Consider the following 15,161-nt stretch of genomic DNA (forward strand, 5'->3'; position numbering starts at 1 on the left):
ATATTAGGTGGGTTTGGGATTTGGATTCCCCCCCCCTTCCTTTTGGCAATAAACTTGGTTTGGGGAAGTGAGCGAGATCCTCTTTGCTGTCGGAAGGTGAAGATACAGCCATGTCACAAAACGGCATTGCTTGGTCTTCCTTCCATCCATCCATCCACCCATCCATTCCTTCTTCCCTCCTTCCTTCCTCCCTCCTTCCTTCCCTCATTCCCTCCTTCCCTCCCGTTCCCCTCCCTCTTTTTCTCCTTCCTTCATCCTTCCTCCCTCCCTTCCACCCTCCCATTCCCCTTCTTTCCTTCGTTCCTTCATTCCACCCTACCCCTTCTCCATCCCTCTTTTTCTCCTTCCCTACTTCCTTTTTTCCTTCCTTTCTTCCATCATTCATTCATTCCCTCCTACCCTCCCCTTCTCCCTCCCTTTTTCTCTTTCCTTCCTTCTTTCACCTTCCTTCTTCCTTTTTTCCTTCCTTCCTTCCCTCCCCTTCTCCCTCCCTTTTTTTCTCCTTCCTTCCTTCCCTCTTTTTCACCTTCCTTCCTTTTTTCCTTCCTTCCTTTTTTCCTTCCTTCCTTCCTTCCCTCCCCTTCTCCCTCCCTTTTTTCTGCTTCCTTCCTTCCCTCTTTTTCACCTTCCTTCTTCCTTTTTTCCTTCCTTCTTTCCTTCCCTCCCCTTCTCCCCTCCCTCTTTTTCTCCTTCCTTCTTCCTTTTTTCCTTCCTTCCTTCCATCATTCATTCATTCATTCATTCATTCCCTCCTACCCTCCCCTTCTCCCTCCCTTTTTTCTCCTTCCTTCCTTCCCTCCTACCCCCTTCTCCCTCCCTCTTTTTCACCTCCCTTCTTCCTTTTTTCCTTCCTTCCTTCCTTCCATCATTCATTCATTCCCTCCTACCCTCCCCTTCTCCCTCCCTTTTTTCTCCTTCCTTCCCTCCTACCCCCTTCTCCCTCCCTCTTTTTCTCCTTCCTTCTTCCTTTGTTCCTTCCTTCCTTCCCTCCTACTCTCCCCTCCCTCTTTTCCTCCTCCTTCCCTCCCTCTTTTTCTCCCTCCTTTCATCCTTCTTCCCTCCCTCTCTCTCCCTCCCCCCCTTCTTCCCCCACTGACCTGGTGTTGGATTAGAAGACCTACAACCTCCCTTCCAACTCTGTTTACTCTGTTATTTATGTCTGCCTTGCAGGAGCCTCTACCCTGTGTGGAAATCGTTTCTAGAAAGCACCGTGCAAGTCGCCCAGTCCAGGATCAATATCTGTGAAAACTATAAAAACCTCATTTCGGAGCCTGCCAGGGCGGTGAAGTGCTTTAAAGAGCAGCAGCTGAAAAAAGTACGTCCCGAGATTTCCCTTCTTCCCTGGGGACCTCAGGTGCAAGGTGGCCTTGGTACCCCCCCCCCCCCCCCGTTACCTACACGAGTGATAGCGAAGTCTTCTACGCCGGCTGTGGTGCTGTCTTCTTCTTTCCGATGCTGCGTGTCATGTGGTTTGCACCCATCTCTCCTCCTTCCTTCTTTCCCATTCCTTATTTGTTCATTCATTCTTTGGTTTGCTCTTAAATGAGAGAGGGTCCTCAACATAGGAGCAGAATTGGAAGCAACATTTACCTAATACTGCTACAACACCGATCATATTTCCTAGTTGGGTCACGAAGGGTCTGCAAGAAAACCATTAAGCTCAGAGGGCACCAAGGATCCCACAGTCCTCCTCCCACCCTCTCCTTCTCCCTTGTAGCACTAAGAGCCAAGGTGGTGCAGTGGTTAAATGCAGCACTGCAGGCTACTGCTAGATCAGCAGTTCAGCGGTTCAAATCTCACCGGCTCAGGGTTGACTTCCATCCTTCCATCCTTCCGAGGTGGATAAAATGAGGAGCCGGATTGTTGTTGGGGGCAATATGCTGACTCTGTAAAACCGCTTAGAGAGGGCTGGAAAGCCCTATGAAGCGGTATATAAGTCTACTGCTATTGCTATTGATGATGTTACCTACTTGGGTAACGGACATGTCTTCAAGAAAACAACCAAGCTTAGAGAGCACCAAGATTCCCACAGTCTTCCTCCTCCTCCTTCTCCTCTTCCTCCTCCTCCTCTTCCTCCTCTTCCTCCTCCTCCTCCCTTGTAGCACTGATGATGTTACCTACTTGGGTAATGACATGTCTTCAAGAAACAACCAAGCTTAGAGAGCAATAATAACCCCACAATCTTCGTCCTCCTCTTCCTCCTCCTCTTCTTCTCTTCTTCCTCTTCTTCTTTTTCTCTTCTTCCTCCTTCACCACCACCACAACCCCCCCCTTTGTACCACTGAGGATGTTACCTAATTGGGTAACGAAATGTCTACAAGCGAAACCACCCAACCACAATCCTTGATTTCATCTTTTGAGCGATGGGGACATTTGAAGCTTTCTGAGCTCATAACGGAGGTAGAGAAATCCCTAAGGGTTGAAAAGGGAGAAGTGCTTTGCAAGAACAGAGAAGCAAAAAACAAGGAAGGATTTGGGCCCTGCGATGCCTGTGATAACTTTGGGATCCACTAGAAGCTTTAGATCTACCTACCTGTCCGACCCAGGCTTCCCAAGATCATGAAGCCGACTCCTCGTCCCGATAAAACCCCTTTTATTTCGGTTAAAGGGAATTCCTCTCCAGCAAAGTCCTGGCCGACAGTCTTTCATGAGATTTCACAGCTACAGATCTTGATCAGGCTTGGAGAGCTGCCAGGCCGATATCTTCTAAACGCCATGCTGTAGCAGCAGCTACTTGGCAAGAAGTCAGGAACAGATCTTCACCCTCATGAATGGAACCTCCTGCAAACTCCACTCCCCTTTTGCTCCTATTTATTCCCTATGGGAGGGGCCATTCACCGTCCACCTGTGCCTTTACTCCCCAGTCGGCCCTTGTTCCTTAGCTGTTCCCTTCTCCTGGCAGCTCTGCGCATGCGCACATCGGGAAAAGGCTCCAGCTGACTCCTGGGGATTGGCCCATTTGCATACCGAAGGGGAGACTACATCTCACTTGTCTCCTGGGGATTGCCTTAGCCACCCAACTGGCTTTCTTGCCTAAGGCAGGAGTAGAATTCACTGTCTCCTGGCATCCAGCCTGGTGCCTCAACCTCTAGGCCAATCCTGGCTCTGATTCTGTTTTGCTGGAATTATTTTATTTGTTTGGAAAAAATTTATTAGGCCAAAGAATAACTCATAAATGAAACCCCAACCATCCATAATAGTATTCATTTCCTAATCTCTATGAACAGATGCTTTTCTGAAAGAATCCATCCTTCCTTTCTTTTTCTTCCCCTTCCTTCCTTTCCCCTTTTTCCTTCCTCCTTTTTCCTTACCCTGACTTCCTTCCTTTCTTCCCTTTTCTTCCTTCCTCTTCCAATTTCCCCTTCCCCTTTATTTTCCTTCCCCTTCCTTCCTTCCTTCCTTCCTTCCTTCCTTCCTTCCTTCCTTCCTTCCTTCCTCTTCCCCTTTTACTTCCTTTTTCTTCCCCTTCCTTCCTTTCCCCTTTTCCTTCCTCCTTTTTCCTTACCCTGACTTCCTTCCTTTCTTCCCTTTTCTTCCTTCCTCTTCCAATTTCCCTTCCCCTTTATTTTCCTTCCCCTTCCTTCCTTCCTTCCTTCCTTCCTTCCTTTTGCTTCCTTCCCCTTTTACTTCCTTTTTCTTCCCCTTCCTTCCTTTCCCCTTTTCCTTCCTCCTTTTTCCTTACCCTGACTTCCTTCCTTTCTTCCCTTTTCTTCCTTCCTCTTCCAATTTCCTTTTCCCTTTATTTTCCTTCTCCTTCCTTCCTTCCTTCCTTCCTTCCTTCCTTCCTTCCTTCCTTCCTTCCTTTTGCTTCCTTCCCCTTTTACTTCCTTCCTTTTTCTTCCCCTTCCTTCCTTTCCCCTTTTCCTTCCTCCTTTTTCCTTACCCTGACTTCCTTCCTTTCTTCCCTTTTCTTCCTTCCTCTTCCAATTTCCCTTCCCCTTTATTTTCCTTCCCCTTCCTTCCTCCCTCCCTCCCCCTTCCTTCCTTCCTTCCTTCCTTCCTTCCTGTATCATCACCCATATTGCACGCCTTTTGCTCCAACAACTGGCAGGCTCTGTGCTATCAGCAGCCAGCAAAAGAGCTGTCTTTGTAAATGAAATTAAATACAGCCCCTGCTGGTTGCAAGAATGTGAAAAATAAGCCCCTTTGGAGGTGGCTTTGAAATTTTCCAAATTATGCTTGGATTGGCTTTGAATATTAGGCGCGGTGCCGTCTCAAAAACATTCGTGGAATCATCCAAGGTTTTAAGGGTGCAGCGGAAATGGAGATCAGCCCTGCGGACGGACTCCCAGGCAGCGGGCCAGAAAACCAGCACAGAGGGCTCCTTGTGATAAAATGGCTTTTTATTATTGTTATTGTAGAAATGATGTAGTGGGTGAAAAGGTTCTTTTTAGAGCGATACGTTTCACCCCTGGCAGCTTCAAGACGTGAGGACTTCCACTCCCAGAGTTCAATGCCGGCGAGGGAATTCTGGGAGTTGAAGCCTGCAGCTCTTAAAAAATTAGCAAAAGAGAATTATAAATTTCACCCAGCAGAAAATCAGAAGTGGCTCAGACGCTGAAATATACCATGGAAGCGAAGTGGAGAAAGTGGAAGAGAGAAAGGGAGAGGAGAGGAGGAAGAGAGGGGTTAGGAGAGAGAGGGAGCAGAGGGGAGGAAAAGTGTAGGAGAGAGAGAAGGATTGGAAAGAGGAGAGAGGAGAAGGCGAGAGGGCGGGGAAGTAGAGAAGAGAGGGATGGTAGAGGGAAGAAAGAGAGAGAAGAGGAGAGAGAGAGGGAGGGGAAGTAGAGAAGAGAGGGATGGTAGAGGGAAGAAAGAGAGAGAAGAGGAGAGAGAGGGAGGGGAAGTAGAGAAGAGAGGGATGGTAGAGGGAAGAAAGGAGAGAGAGAAGAGGAGAGAGAGAGAGGGAGGGGAAGTAGAGAAGAGAGGGGTGGTAGAGGGAAGAAAGGAGAGAGAAGAGGAGAGAGAGAGAGGGAGGGGAAATAGAGAAGAGAGGGATGGTAGAGGGAAGAAAGGAGAGAGAGGAGAGAGGGAGCAGAGGGGAGGAAAAGAGTAGGCGAGAGAGAAGGAGTGGAAAATGGACAGAGAAGGAGAGGAAGGGGAAGCAGAGAAGAGAGGGATGGTAGAGAGAAGAAAGGAGGTAGGGAGGAGGAAGAGGAGGCAGGACGGTGGTGGATAAGGTACGTATAATATGACGTATGGAAAGCAGAAGAGCAAATGATAGGCACTGTGAGTTGATAGTAAGAGGAACTGATATATATTGGACAACACAAAATAATGCTGGTTAAGATCTCATGGTATACTGGTTACTTGTATGAAAAATAAAAAATAAAACAAACTTAAAAAAAAATCAGAGGTGTCCCACTGTTTTCCTGGTCCTCCCCCTAATTTAGGCACAAATTTGTCCTTATGTGGGATTGTTGTGGAATCAACACAGTGCTAGCAAAATCGGGTAGCCTCTTGTGTCTGCGGCCCTAAGGAAAATATATATCATCAAGCCTAATCGCCTTTTTGCAAATATTGGCCTTTAAAAGAATGACACAGCTTACTTATGTCCTTACTCAAGGAGCACAACACAGTGCTAGGAAAAGAAAGCAACGCAAATTACTTCCCAGGGCTTTTAAGAACAGCTTCACTCTTCCACCTTGGGCACTGCTCACCTTAGCTTGATTTTAATGCAAGATTTTTAACCTTTCTTGCTAATGCTAACATTATTCAAAAAAACATGTAGTCCTCAATGGAACTGCATCTACATGGAGGGAAATATGCAGTGGAGCACCCCAAGGCTCTGTTTTAGGCCCAACACTCTTCAACATCTTCATCAATGATTTGGATGAGGGAATACATGGGGAACTCATCAAATTTGCAGATGACACCAAGCTGGCAGGAATAGCCAACACTCTAGAAGACTTAAGGCTTAAGATAGAGAAGGATCTCCTGTAGCATCTTGATAGACTTGAAGGATCTTGACCATCTTGACCATTGGGCACTATCTAATAAAATGAAATTCAGTGGTGAAAAGAGTAAGGTTCTACATTTAGGCAAGAAAAACGAAATGCACAGGTACAGTATAGGTGGTACCTTGCTCAACAGTAGTAACTTAATGACAGGTCCTACTTTTACGAAAGACCATTTTTTTTTCTTCCTGTTTTGTGTTTTTTGTTGTTCAGTGTGTGGACCAGCTGATCAGGATCCAGACCGAACTTCAGGAGACAGTCAAAGATTTAGCGAAGGGGAAGAAGAAATATTTCGAAACGGAGCAGATGGCCCAAGCTGTCCGGGAAAAGGCCGACATTGAGGCCAAGTAAGTTCTCGCCGCCTCCAAATCCCGTGTGGAAATTCCCATAAGTAACTCCGCACAACTCTTTGCCCTAGCAGTTTTAATGTTCTGACCCAGCTCCCCAAACATGACAAATCCTCTGAGGTGGAACTCAAAAGATTCCTTGATTAGGAATGCTGGCAAAATGTTTCTCTCGCAGGCTAACAAGTCCGTCTGTCTGGAAGATGAATACTTGTCTGCCACATCTATTCATCTCCATCTCCTGCCTTTTATCCCCAGAGTTAGGGTTGGACTTCACTAGCAGCGGTGGCTCTTCCGTCCCAAGGACCGGCCCATAGATTTCCACTGCTCTCCTCTCCTCTGCCACATCTATTCATCTCCGCCCCCTGCCTTTTATTCCCAGAGCTAGAGTGGGGCTTCGCTAGCAGCGGTGGCTCTTCTGTCCCAAGGACCAGCCCATAGATTCCCACTGCTCTCCTCTCCTCTGCCACATCTATTCATCTCCGCCCCCTGCCTTTTATCCCCAGAGTTAGGGTGGGGCTTTGCTAGCAGCGGTGGCTCTTCTGTCCCAAGGACCAGCCCATAGATTTCCACTGCTCTCCTTTCCTCTCTGCCACATCTATTCATCTCCGCCCCCTGCCTTTTATCCCCAGAGTTAGGGTGGGGCTTCACTAGCAGCGGTGACTCTTCCATCCCAGGGACCAGCCCATAGATTTCCACTGCTCTCCTCTCCTCTGCCCCATCTATTCATCTCCACCCCCTGCCTTTTATCCCCGGAGTTAGGGTGGGGCTTCGCTAGCAGCGGTGGCTCTTCTGTCCCAAGGACCGGCCCATAGATTTCCACTGCTCTCCTCTCCTCTCTGCCTTCTGTGCATCTGAGCATCAGGCACTGAACCCAGCTGTTCCTCCCTTCCTCATCAGCCACCTCCAGACCTGGGGGCTGTTGATTCTCCATCTGAGGGCTGACAGACGGCCCAGGCTCTGTCACTCTCTCTCTCTCTCTGTCTGTCTCTCTCTCTCAACATAGAACATTCTGGTATTTCTCCATTCAGTCTCAATTTTGAAAGAGGGGAAGAAAAAAAAACACCGCTTTCTAAATGCACAGGTTTTCTGGCCTGTTCACCAGAAATAACTATGTTTTTCTGTGGCTTGTTTACTTGCAGGTCAAAACTTAGCCTTTTCCAATCGAGGATAAGCTTACAGAAAGCAAGTGTTAAAGTAAGTCTCAAAAATAATTTGCGCGTTACAATTTCGCAGCTGTGTAATGTCTGGCAGTGGAGACCCAATGCCAAAGGGAGCTGTTGTTGTTGTCGAAACTCTAAAACAGCTTCCTACATCACAGGTAGTCCTCAACTTACAACAGTTCACTCAGTGGCCGTTCAGAGTTACAACGCCACGGAAAAATGTGGCTTGCGTGACCGTTTTTTCACGCTTACGTCCGCACCCCTGTGGTCATCTGATGAAAATTCAGACGCTTGGCAACTGACTCATACTTATGACCGTTGCTGTGTCCCAAGGGCACGTGATCCCCTTTTGCGACCTTATGTTACTGACTTGCCAACGGCAGTGATTTCCTTAACGACTGTGGCCAGGAAGGTCGTAAAATAGCTCACATAACAAAATGTCTCACTTAACAACAGAAATGTGGGGCTCCGCTGTGGTCGTAAGTCGAGGGCTACCTGTACAAAAGGCGTGGTTGTAATTCTAAGCTGCTGTGTGTATCATTTAGCCTCCTTTCACATCTAAGGAGCTTTCTAGAAAGAACTTTGTCATTTTCCAGCTGTTCACTTCTTTTTTTTATCAATTTCATATATACATTCACAATTATATGATCTCATAACTGTTATTAATAATATGTATTTATAACAATTTTTCCCTACAGTTGACAATATACTTGAAGATTGCTTTTTTAACATCCCATAGATCCATCTTATCTTACAACGGTCCTACTTCTTCTTCCCTCCCTCCCTCTTTCCTTCCCTCGTTTCTTCTCTCCTACTCCCTTCCTTCCCTCCCTCCCCCTTCTCTCCTTCCCTCCTTCCTTCCCTCCTTCCTTCCTTCCTTCCCTCCTTTCTTTTCTCCTTCTCTCCTTCCTTTCCCCCTTCCTTCTCTCCTACATTCCCCTCCTTCCCTCCTTTCTTCTCTCCTTCCTTCCTTCCTTCCTTCCCTCCCTCCTTCCCTCCTTCTCTCCTTCCCTCCTTCCTTCCTTCCCTCCTTCCTTCCTTCCTTCCCTCCCTCCTTTCTTTTCTCCTTCTCTCCTTCCTTTCCCCCTTCCTTTCCTCCTTCCTTCCCCCCTTCCTTCTCTCCTACATTCCCTCCTTCCTTCCCTCCTTTCTTCTCTCCTACTCCCCTTCCTTCCCTCCTTCCTTCCCTCCCTCCTTCCCCTTCCCTCCTTCTCTCCTTCCCTCCTTCCTTCCCTCCTTCCTTCCTTCCCTCCTTTCTTTTCTCCTTCTCTCCCTTCCTTTCCCCCTTCCTTTCCTCCTTCTTTCCCCCCTTCCTTCTCTCCTACATTCCCTCCTTCCTTCCCTCCTTTCTTCTCTCCTACTCCCCTTCCTTCCCTCCTTCCTTCCCTCCCTCCTTCCCCTTCCCTCCTTCTCTCCTTCCCCTTCCCTCCTTCTCTCCTTCCCTCCTTCCTTCCCTCCTTCCTTCCTTCCTTCCCTCCTTTCTTCTCTCCTTGCTTCCCTCCCTCCTTCCCTCCCTTCACTTCTTATTAAAACAATTGCTTTGCAGTCTTCAATGTCTACATGGCTATAATTTCTTACCTAATTCTGTTTTTGCTTCTCCAGTTAAAAGCACGCCGGTCTGAATGTAACTCTAAAGCTACTCATGCAAGGAATGAGTATCTCCTCACCTTAGCCGCTGCCAACGCTCACCAAGACCGCTACTATCAGACGGACTTGGTAAACATTATCAAGGTAATGATGAACGATTAAAAAAAGGCAAATTTAATTGAACCGTTGCAGTTTCCCCCCCGTGTTGTTCAATTCTCTTTAACAACGACCTGTAATTTTAACCATAATTATGTAAGTTATAATTGCTGCAAGATCTCATATCGTAAAGAGAGAATCATCCTGGATCTCAAGTCCAGTATTTGAAATAGTTTAAAGCAGTGTTTCTCAACCCTGGCAACTTGAAGATGTCCGGACTTCAAGTCCCAGAATTCCCCAGCCAGCATTCGCTGGCTGGGGAATTCTGGGACTTGAAGTCCGGACATCTTCAAGTTGCCAAGGCTGAGAAACACTGCTTTAAAGGTATTTAACTCTTAAGGTAGACCTCGACTTAACGATCCCAGTGGAGCCCCAGGTTTTTGTTGCTAAGCGAGACAGCTGTTGAGCGAGTTTCACCCCACTTTACGACCATGTTTGTCACAGTTGTTAAGTGAATCGCTGCAGATGTTAAGTTAGTAACACCGTAGTGAATTGGCTCTGGGTTCCCCGTTGACGTGGCTTGTCAGAAGGTTGCAAAAGGAGATGGCGTGACCCCGGGAAGCTGCGCCCATCAGTTAGAAAGTGTTCAAATATTGATCACGTGACCTCAGAGATGTGGTAACGGTCGTAAGTGTGAAAAATGGTCATAAGTTGCTTTTTTGTGGGGAGTGGGAAGATGGATGAATTGATAGATGAAAAGAGAGAGAGAGAAGATAAATAGATGAGGCATAAGTTGATAAAAGAAGTGTAGGTAGGTAGGTAGATAGAGATATAGATTGATGGAGGTATAAGTAGGCAGGGGGATGGGTGGGTGGATGGATGGATGGATGGATGGATGGATAGATAGATAGATAGACAGACAGACAGACAGACAGGATAGAGATGGATACAGATGGATGGATGGATGGATGGATGGATGGATGGATGGATGGATGGATGGATGGATGGATGGATAGATATGGATGGATGGATGGATGGATGGATGGATGGGTGGGTGGGTGGATGGGTGGATGGGTGGATAGATAGATAGGGATTGATGGATAGATAGATAAGATAGATAGATAGATAGATAGATAGATAGATAGATAGATAGATAGATAGATAGATAGGATAGAGATGGATAGGGATGGATGGATAGATATGGATGGATGGATAGATAGATAGATAGATAGGGATGGATGGATAGATGATAGATAGATAGATGATAGATAGAGAGAGAGAGAGATAGATGATAGATAGAGATAGAGAGAGAGAGAGAGAGAGAGAGAGAGAGAGATAGATAGATGGATAGAGATGAATAGAGATGGATGGATGGATGGATGGATGGATGGATGGATGGATAGATGAGATAGATGAGATAGATAGATAGATAGATGATAGATAGATAGATAGATAGATAGATAGATAGATAGATAGATAGATAGATAGATAGATAGATAGGATAGAGATGGATACAGATGGATGGATGGATAGATAGATAAATAGATTAGATATAGATAGATAGACAGACAGACAGACAGACAGACAGACAGACAGACAGATGTTAGTCGAAAACTTTCCTCGGAGTCCCTTGAAACTCAAACCGACTGCTTCAGTGACTCCATCCAGCCACCTCCTTCTCTGTCGTCCCCTTCTTCTTCTTCTGCCCTCCATCGTTCCCAGCATGAGGCTCTTCTCCAGGGAGTCCTTCTTCCTTCTCATCAGGTGGACAAAGTCTTTGAGTTTCCTCTTCAGGATCCGGCCTTCTAAAGAGCAGCCAGGGTTGATCTCCTCTAGGACTGACCGCTTGGATGGCCTTGCAGTCCAAGGGACTCTCTAGATAGATGTGTAGACAGACAGAAAGAAAGAGACAGACAGACAGATAGACAAGACAGATACAGGTAATGAATAGATGACAATATGGATAGATAGATAAATAAACAGACTCCACTGGCACTTTGCAAATGGTTGTTTTCTTTTTTTTTCCTTTTTATATTTTATTGGTGAAGTATGACAAACCAACAATGAGAAATAACGATCAATAAGTTGCAATTTAAAAAAAAAAAAAAAATCCTTATTCCTTACTGAACACCACCCCGTCAATGGCCTTCCCATTCAGAATTCCTAAGGTACTTTAAAAAAGGCCCTGTAAAATAGCAGAGGTTTCCCCCTAAGACCGTCTCTCATCCTCACCTGCCCCATTTAACACCCTGGTTTCCTCTGGCTTGGGACCAGCCTCCCTTTCCTGGTGCCCACGGCTTTTGCAGAGGTGTTGCGGTTTTTTTTTGTGAATGTGGCAACTCCAGCCCATCTGGAAAAACCTGTCACCGTTGGTCCCCTTCCCAAATCCGCCGAAGAATAAATCCAGCTGCCTAAAAATAACCAGAGAGGAGCTATTCACGGATTCTTGGTGGAGCTGTGGTGGAAAGACGACGAGGCCAAATAATAATTTGGGCCAGTTAAATTGCCAATTGTGCTTCGTCGTATGTGAATAAAAGCCGGTTGAAATTATCCCTAAATAACAGTTCAGCTGGCAGGAGGGAAGCCGGAAAGATTTTGTTTTACGAGTATTTTAAGATTTTGTAAACAAGTGTGGAATACAAGCAGCCCTCGACTTACAGCGGCCATTTAGTGGCCGTTCAAAGTTACAGTGGCACCGAAAAAGTGACTTAGTGCCATCTTTAAAAAAATTACAATCTTGGTATCACCCCTATGAATTACGTCATCAAAATTCGGCTGCTTGGTAACTGCTTCATACTTATGACCGCTGCAGCATCCTGCAGTGTTCGGTGGGCGTGATTTGGTGGGCGTGGTGTGGCGTGCTGGGTGTGGCAAGGGAAGGATACTGCAAAAATGTCCATTCCTTCTCCACTCCAGGGGAAGGATACTGCAAAATCCTCATTCCCTCCCCACTCCAGAGGAAGGATACTGAAAAATCCCCACTCCCTCCCCACTCCAGGGGAAGGATACTGAAAAATCTCCATTCCCTCCCCACTCCAGGGGAAGGATACTGCAAAATCTCCATTCCCTCCCCACTCCAGGGGAAGGATACTGCAAAATCTCCATTCCCTCCCCACTCCAGGGGAAGGATATTGCAAAATCCCCATTCCCACTCCAGGGGAAGATACCGCAAAATCTCCATTCCCTCCCCACTCCAGGGGAAGGATACTGAAAAATCTCCATTCCCTCCCCACTCCAGGGGAAGGATACTGCAAAATCTCCATTCCCTCCCCACTCCAGGGGAAGGATATTGCAAAATCCCCATTCCCACTCCAGGGGAAGATACCGCAAAATCTCCATTCCCTCCCCACTCCAGGGGAAGGATACTGAAAAATCCCCATTCCCTCCCCACTCCAGGGGAAGGATACTGAAAAATCCCCATTCCCTCCCCACTCCAGGGGAAGGATACTGAAAAATCTCCATTCCCTCCCCACTCCAGGGGAAGGATACTGCAAAATCCTCATTCCCTCCCCACTCCAGGGGAAGGATACTGCAAAATCTCCATTCCCTCCCCACTCCAGGGGAAGGATACTGCAAAATCCCCATTCCCTCCCCACTCCAGGGGAGGGATACTGAAAAATCCTCATTCCCTCCCCACTCCAGGGGAAGGATACTGCAAAATCTCTATTCCTTCCCCACTCCAGGGGAAGGATACTGCAAAATCCCCATTCCCTCCCCATTCCAGGGGAAGGATACTGCAAAATCTCCATTCCCTCCCCACTCCAGGGGAAGGATACTGCAAAATCTCCATTCCCTCCCCACTCCAGGGGAAGGATACTGCAAAATCCCCATTCCCTCCCCACTCCAGGGGAAGGATACTGCAAAATCTCCATTCCCTCCCCACTCCAGGGGAAGGATACTGCAAATTCTCCATTCCCTCCCCACTCCAGGGGAAGGATACTGCAAATTCTCCATTCCCTCCCCACTCCAGGGGAAGGATACTGCAAAATCCCCATTCCCTCCCCACTCCAGGGGAAGGATACTGCAAAATCCCCATTCCCTCCCCATTCCAGGGGAAGGATACTGCAAAATCCCCATTCCCTCCCCACTCCAGGGGAAGGATACTGCAAAATCCCCATTCCCTCCCCATTCCAGGGGAAGGATACTGCAAAATCCCCATTCCCTCCCCACTCCAGGGGAAGGATACTGCAAATTCTCCATTCCCTCCCCACTCCAGGGGGAGGATACTGCAAAATCCCCATTCCCTCCCCATTCCAGGGGAAGGATACTGCAAAATCCCCATTCCCTCCCCACTCCAGGGGAAGGATACTGCAAAATCCCCATTCCCTCCCCACTCCAGGGGAAGGATACTGCAAAATCCCCATTCCCTCCCCACTCCAGGGGAAGGATACTGCAAATTCTCCATTCCCTCCCCACTCCAGGGGGAGGATACTGCAAAATCCCCATTCCCTCCCCATTCCAGGGGAAGGATACTGCAAAATCCCCATTCCCTCCCCACTCCAGGGGAAGGATACTGCAAATTCTCCATTCCCTCCCCACTCCAGGGGAAGGATACTGCAAAATCCCCATTCCCTCCCCATTCCAGGGGAAGGATACTGCAAAATCCCCATTCCCTCCCCACTCCAGGGGAAGGATACTGCAAAATCTCCATTCCCTCCCCACTCCAGGGGAAGGATACTGCAAATTCTCCATTCCCTCCCCACTCCAGGGGAAGGATACTGCAAATTCTCCATTCCCTCCCCACTCCAGGGGAAGGATACTGCAAAATCCCCATTCCCTCCCCACTCCAGGGGAAGGATACTGCAAAATCCCCATTCCCTCCCCATTCCAGGGGAAGGATACTGCAAAATCCCCATTCCCTCCCCACTCCAGGGGAAGGATACTGCAAAATCCCCATTCCCTCCCCATTCCAGGGGAAGGATACTGCAAAATCCCCATTCCCTCCCCACTCCAGGGGAAGGATACTGCAAAATCCCCATTCCCTCCCCATTCCAGGGGAAGGATACTGCAAAATCCCCATTCCCTCCCCACTCCAGGGGAAGGATACTGCAAAATCTCTATTCCCTCCCCACTCCAGGGGGAGGATACTTTCCCACCCCACTCTGGGCAGCCAGAGGTGGCATTTGCCGGTTCTCCAAACTACTTTAAATTTCGGCTACCGGTTCTCCAGCACCTATCGGAACCTACTGATTTCACCCCTGCTCCTACTCCAGAGGTCTCCCGCCTTGGCAACTTTAAGCTCTGCTGGCTGAGGAATTGTGGTAATTGAAGTCCACAAGTGTTAAAGTTGCCAAGGTTGGAGACCCCTTCCCTACAGCATTCTGGACAAATTGCTCCCGATCCAATGCTCTTCCCTTGGAAAAGAACTCAACCGTTTTTGTTGCTACTTTGGAAGCTCGGCCTCCTGACCATTCGACCTCTTTGCCGAAATTGGGCAAACTGTTTATTGATAGAGCTCAGATTACGGCTCTGTATCCCTGCCTCCATCTGGACTCTCTTTCTGAAGGTGAACCGGCGGCGTCCGAGACAAGTGCTTTTAAAAGCTCCATGCCAGGCAGCCCTTTCCAACGGCGGACTAAATTATTCATGCCAGCGAGCAAGAGGACCCAAAAATCAATTTAATGTCACTTTTCCTAGATAGCCTGCATGCCTCTTTAATAATTTACAGACGCTAACTCTCCTTCCTCCTCCTCCTCCTCCTCCTTTCCCCTCAAAACAAATCAAAATATTAATAATAATTACAGCAGAAAAATACCGTCCGCCTCGCCCTGAGAGCTATTTTCATTTCTGTCCTTCCTATATGTAGTCCATAAATCTGGAAATGCTGGTCATTTAATACCCAGGATGTGGTTCTGATGTGCAGGGCTTGGAAACAAGAACGGATCACGAGATTTATTTTAGCACCGCTAGTCCTTGACTTACAACAGTTGAATGGAATAGAATAGTATTAGAAATAGGAATAGGAATGAGAATAACATTAGAATTAGAATACAATACAATACAATACAATAGGG

General features: G+C 47.5%; 1 protein-coding gene across 1 annotated transcript in view; it reads left to right on the forward strand.

Annotated features, from left to right (window-relative positions):
* Nucleotides 1–15,161, forward strand: part of FCHSD2 (FCH and double SH3 domains 2) — a gene marked incomplete in the record, with an annotated part of 155,528 nt that overhangs the window by 87,913 nt on the left and 52,454 nt on the right. The window contains 4 exon segments of the mRNA XM_087720970.1: nucleotides 1,171–1,315; nucleotides 6,171–6,304; nucleotides 7,444–7,498; nucleotides 9,067–9,195. Of these exon segments, the coding sequence (XP_087577096.1) occupies nucleotides 6,264–6,304; nucleotides 7,444–7,498; nucleotides 9,067–9,195 (225 nt within the window).

Source organism: Thamnophis sirtalis, unplaced genomic scaffold, assembly GCF_051295495.1.
Source record: "Thamnophis sirtalis isolate CommonGarterSnake01/CBP01778 unplaced genomic scaffold, rThaSir2_p1.2 scaffold_8, whole genome shotgun sequence".
NCBI classification, from domain to species: Eukaryota; Metazoa; Chordata; class Lepidosauria; order Squamata; family Natricidae; genus Thamnophis; species Thamnophis sirtalis.